The 5,789-nt window shown below is 38.8% G+C and overlaps 1 protein-coding gene across 1 annotated transcript; it reads left to right on the top strand.

The window, feature by feature from the left end:
- The first annotated feature begins 1,001 nt into the window (after positions 1–1,001).
- Positions 1,002–4,685, top strand: ska2 (spindle and kinetochore associated complex subunit 2). The gene is made up of 7 exons (XM_083889132.1): positions 1,002–1,036; positions 2,574–2,666; positions 3,061–3,237; positions 3,333–3,410; positions 3,590–3,629; positions 3,770–3,896; positions 4,052–4,685. Exons 1-7 carry the CDS (start codon positions 1,004–1,006, stop codon positions 4,176–4,178), a joined length of 675 nt encoding a protein of 224 aa, XP_083745258.1. The 5' UTR covers positions 1,002–1,003; the 3' UTR covers positions 4,179–4,685.
- The last annotated feature ends 1,104 nt before the right edge of the window (positions 4,686–5,789 follow it).

Raw genomic sequence — 5,789 nt, 5'->3', positions numbered from 1 at the left:
TCTACACGTTCTTCTCTTTTTAAACCAGTCGCTTCTAAAAACAATATAAACTCTATGTATTACTATATTCTCCGTTTTAAATAATACACCTTATTTTATTTTTTTACTTAGACACATGTTTTGTTTTTATACATTATTTTATTTATTTAAAAAAATAAACTAAAAAATAGGGAGGTTGATTCTCTGCCGGTTTCAATCCAACCAAAAAAGCACAAATCCACAAACACATTTTTGTGACGAGTATAGTATATTTCTGACAGTAGCGCCCTTCCCGAGACGCCACATGAACACGCTTTGCTGTGCTCGTACACGTCACTCTGGGAAATCAGAATCAGAATCAGAATACTTTATTAATCCCCGGGGAAAATTGTTTTTGTTCCAGATGCTCTGTGCAAAGTAAGAATAAATACAGCATGAGGAAACAAGAGCTAGATACAGATGTAAATAAAATAAAATAAAATAAAATAAGACAGTGAAATGAACAATAAGCTAAATAAAATAAACAATAAAAATAAAATACAATAATAAGTAGACAATCTGAAAATATATACAATATACAGTGAATGTAAGTATAAACAAATGAAAAGAAGTTAGATGAGAATGGGTATAAGATTAAGATTAAGACAAATAAGATTTGTCTGGGCTTTTTATGGCATTTAGGAAGGTTTACACATATGAAACTCCGCGAATTCAAAATATAGAATATAAAGATGTATTAAAGCCTGTGTCCATGTCTCGAGGTGTCCTGTGGACACAGGCGTCTCTTATACTATTGTGCTCAATGGGAAAATTGCTTTTTGGGCCCATTGAGTATTTCTTCTTGCAGTACCCAGTGTAGCCACCAGGACAACATTGTCTTCAAAGCAGAGGGGGCGGTGCTCTATCCAGTTCTTATCATACATCCATGCGCGCGAGCCACCGACACAGATCTGACCAATCAGCGTTCGCCAACCCTGAGCGCTGACCAATCACAGAGCCCGCTTCAGGCTGAAAACTGTTCAACATGGAGTCAACAGTTGATAAGCTGGAGGTGATGGTGAGCGCTGTGAAAAATATTGTATTTTTACTGAATGTGTTGAATTCTGACGACGTCGTGCACTTTAACAGAACTATCGGCGACTCTTTACTTGTCTATAGTTTAGTCAAGAAGGGACACGTCACGACAGTCCTTGTTATGGCGAGTTTCTCTTTGTCACGTTGACAATTTAATGCTCGGTCACAGAGCTTCAAGTGTTTCACCCAGCGGTACAGCATTCCAGCTAACTAGCACAACATGGTACTGACTGTAGTGTGAGCTGTTTACAGTCCGGGTTCAACGTCAACAACCGTCTGTAATGACGTAATGTGGGGAGCAGAGAACTGGTTTAATGCCGTTTTCTGCGGGGAGTTGTCAGCTTCTCAACAAAGCAGCAGATGTTGCGCCAAAGCACGTCGAAAATGTGAAACTGTGAATTTTGACCAGGCGCAAAATGGACCAGGGGTCTTTCGTCTACGGTGGCCTGGAAGTGCAAACTCGTAAAAGTGTGCAACAGATTTACATTTTTAAAAACACATTCACAAAACGTGAAACACTTTTATAAATCTCATAACGAATCAACAATAGTTGAAACAATTAACAAATCTCAATATCAATCACCACCAACATCCTGACACCCCAGTAAATTGGCTTGTGTTCCTGATCCCACATTCCAATATATGTATTTTTCTCACCTGGAGAATTTTCTGTTGATCCACAAATATCCCAATATTTTTGCACTGCATGCAGATGACACCGGTACTGTTGTTGACATGGACGTATGACGTCATTTGTTATATGGATCGTAACAGTGTATGAATCAGCCTTAAAATCAAACCAACACATTGAAATAAAGGGCCTATTAATTCATTAGTTCATCCATTAACCGTTCAGACTAATTAATCGGAATGCTATCGACTTCAGATAAAATATTGTCCAGACCTACACACATATTCATAGTATGTATAAAGTACCATTCCCTCTCATATCACAATCAAAATTCCTGTCAACAATAATCGTAATTAGATATTTATACTAAATTGTTCAGCCCTAGTTTAGACGATAACTTGTCTGGTTAGCATTGAATTAACAATCAACCACTTTGTATGCTGCTAAAAAAAAAATCCTTATGTATTCAGCATAAAAATAATAGCTTGTTCTGAAAGTATTGCCCACAGGCAATCAGTTATTTTCAGGGTTATTTCCTCAAATTCCTGGATTAATGTATTAATGTAATTACTCATTCTTCTTTGCCCCTGCTCTTAACCCACAACTCCACAGAGAATGTATTTTCTGGACCTTGCAACAAGGGAAAAGTTTCAGCTGTTGGCAGGTGCTCTGACTTCATTGCACTACTGTATCACTGCAGCTAGCAGTGCAATAGTATTGTCAAAGCAACTGAAAACTGCAGAGATCAGCTGCTCAGTCATTAGATAGTGATTGAAAATAGCCTTCAAATGGAGTTAACAGAAACCGGTACATGCATAAGTGTTTTTCTTGTCACTAAACTCTGTCTAGAGATTGTCCTGCACTCAGTCACAGTTTGGCGTCTTTGCAGTTCCAGAAGTCACAGGCTGACCTGGAATACATCGAGAAGCGGCTGAAGCTGGACTTCATAAACAGCACTGCGGAGAATGGAGGTTCTGCTGAGGTGAAAACTAAATTACCTCTGCTTTTACATTCATTGAACCAAAGACATCATGTGCAACCTGCAGGAAACAAATTACCAAGTGTAGTTCGAAAGCATTATACCAATTATATAGGTATTATAGATATAGATATATTAACCCTTAATCTAAACATAGGAGATGCTGGGAGGTTTTGTCATTTGTGTACAAACACGCATACATAGAGTAAATTGTGTGGTTTTTCAACATTTTCTCCCTAATATGAAAAGATAAATCTCGTAAATCGAGTTTCAAATCTACATTCTCAGTTTGTCAATAAATAATAATAAAAAAAACGGTGTACAATTGACTACACATGTGAGACTGGGTGCTTTTACATTGAGTCTCTATTAACTATTGATTGATATTTTCCTGCAGGAGAACCCAGCCGTGGTGCTGGAGAACCTGAGGAGCCTGAAGGCCAAGCATGCAGCATTGAGCTCTCAGGTGAAAGAGATTGCAGCTACACAAAAAGAGTCCATGGACGCCATCAGAAACAACCTCGACAGTGTCATGAAGGTGATCCAAAATGTCCAGCAGACTGCTGACGTGGAGGTGAGTAACCACATAACCAACCAGTCGCACACAAACAGTAACGTGCCCTGATATACCATGTAACAACTGACTGTGTCATTGTCAACTTGCTGCAGGTTCAGCCACTGACAGAGTCAGAGCGAGAGTCAGTGGAGCTGCTCCTGGCTTCAGCGCTCAGTCAGACCACTCCAGAGGTGAGACACTCCACTCTCAGGTTACCACTTCATACTGTTATGTTTCCATTAAAGAATAAATGAGGGGGGGGGGATATCAACTGTTGTTACCATCTGCTTCAATACTATCACACAACCTTACACTGGGCATTCTGGTGTGAACTGGTGTGTAACTGACATTATAAATCTTCTTCCTCCAGGCGCCTGCTGCTGTAGCAGCACCAGCAAGTAAGCCCTCGAGTAAGTCTGTTACCTTCTCTTCTTTTACTTTATTCTAAATACTAATACAAAGAAAACAAAGACAATGACATCAGGTGGAACATACTTATCCAGCTTACATTTTAGCTGCTGTTATCTGACTGAGTTTGACTTGTCCACAGGCTGTGAATATAAGGAGGTGAGTGACGCCATGTTGGAGGCTGTTCCTTCCAGCATACGCTCCAGCATCAAGCTGGCCGACCTCAATATATTCTACCAGCAGCTGCAGCAGCACTTCAGCAAAAACAGGTTAGAGCACAATAATGTAACAGTTATATTTTATAGATAATATATATACGGTGTTGGTAATTAATCCTTTTTTTTTTTTTTTTCAAATATGGATCTGTCTTTCCATCAAAATGAACATGCATAACCTGTCTATCTTTCCTTCCTGTCCCCTGTAGTGGATCCCTCAACGTGCAGAAGATGAAGCTACTGAAGATGAAGGTGAGCGACGCTAAGCTAAAGGTCCTGCAGCATCTGTTTTTAGTAGAGCAGGACAGGAAAGGCAATGTTCGTCTTGTGATGTAAGGCTGAGCCTGTCGACGGGACGAGTGTTTCTGGATGCAGATGCTTCTCTGCTTGTTCTGAGCTGGACTAACAAACGGAATTCACTGCAGGATCAAACTCCTCATGACCACCACATTTGTACCAGATGTTTGCGGATATATCGGCCTTATATTCATTTCTGATACAGATGTGATGTAAATTGATGCAGTTAAAGGGATATTTTAAGGGTATTTTTCGACTGTGCCATGTGAACTTTGCATAGAGGCTCTACCAGCGGTGACACGAAAAGAAGAGAAAGGCTTGTCTTATAAACTATATGCATGCTTAAGTCATTGTTAGCTCTGTAATATGTCTGTTGCTTTATCTCACTGTTAAGCAGCATTTTCTGACTGAGAACTGAAGTTTGGTAACTGCTCACTCTCTTTTGGGCTGTCAGAAAAAGGAGATTGAAAGGAGCTGTATTTTTTATGTATTTTTCTGCATCTTTAAAAAGAGCATAATGTAAATAAACACTTTTTCCAAACAGTATTTTTGTTTACCTTCATTTAATTCAGATGCTTCTAATGTTAGAACCTGATGAAACCTCTAGGTGGAGCTAATACCTTCACCTGATGTACAAAGGAATTTGAGTATCTATTTTTCATAACATTTTCAAATAATTAATACTCTGGCCTAAACATATATTGGAAACTTTTCAAGTGAACTCTTTCAGAACAACAAACCTTGCATGAAGCAACAAATTAGTAACAACATTATCAAAACGTCAGTGGAAATTCAAACACCTGAAACAAAATGCAGCTAAACTTCCACACACACCTTGTTTTTATTTGTTGTTTTGCAAAGAGTCTGGGCGTGCACCAAGAATCCTGTAATAAAAAACACAACACAAACAGAAATTATCTCAAATAAAAGAAATTAAGCTTTGACTTGCTGCTTAACTGCACTTATTCCACTGATGGCATCAAACAAGAATCTCAAAAAGACCTGTGTTATACTGTAGATGAGTGTTTAATCAATGTATTAGACTTAGCCTCCAGTTTGATGTGTCAATGTTATAATCTGAGTAAGTATTAGTATTTTCTGTGATGAAAAGAATCCAGTTGCTCAAGTGTTGACATCAACTATGAATGAAAATGTGTTTCATTGATTACTGATGTCATTGTATCCTGCCATCAGTCCATTTGTCTGCTGATGTCCTTTATATCACTTAACCCAACCATTAACTCTGTACTCGCCTGGACTGTAGATTTACGTACCGGAGCCCAGGACTCTATGTGGTGCCCTCCTCCTTCTTCTCAAACTGCTGCAGCACATCATCAAGTGTTGCATGAGCTCTGAAACAGACGGACAATTATCATTTTAGTGTTTCAGAAACAAGTGACTCAAGCTTTACCCCTCAGTAATGTATTAGCAGCTAATTAGGGCTGCTAATACATGTGACTTTCAGGGAGAGAGCTCACCTGTTAGTGTCCTCCAATAAACTGAGACTGTGCCACAACTATGAAGATACTCTGAGCTTTATCTCCTTCTCTGGATCTACAGAACAAATCCATTTCAATGTTTTTATTATGAGCAATTGATTAAAATGAATGTATTAATGTAACCCCACACATATATGGGGGACAATAGAAA

The sequence above is a fragment of the Microchirus variegatus genome (assembly GCF_963457635.1).
Source record: "Microchirus variegatus genome assembly, chromosome: 5".
NCBI lineage: Eukaryota > Metazoa > Chordata > Actinopteri > Pleuronectiformes > Soleidae > Microchirus > Microchirus variegatus.
This window is presented reverse-complemented; position numbering and strand designations above follow the sequence as displayed.

Coding starts and splice junctions, on each gene's coding strand:
- ska2 (XM_083889132.1), top strand. CDS start 1,004: ATGGAGTCAACAGTTGATAAGCTGGAGGTGATG. Junction 1,037..2,573: donor TTGATAAGCTGGAGGTGATG/GTGAGCGCTGTG, acceptor GCGTCTTTGCAG/TTCCAGAAGTCACAGGCTGA. Junction 3,630..3,769: donor ACCAGCAAGTAAGCCCTCGA/GTAAGTCTGTTA, acceptor ACTTGTCCACAG/GCTGTGAATATAAGGAGGTG.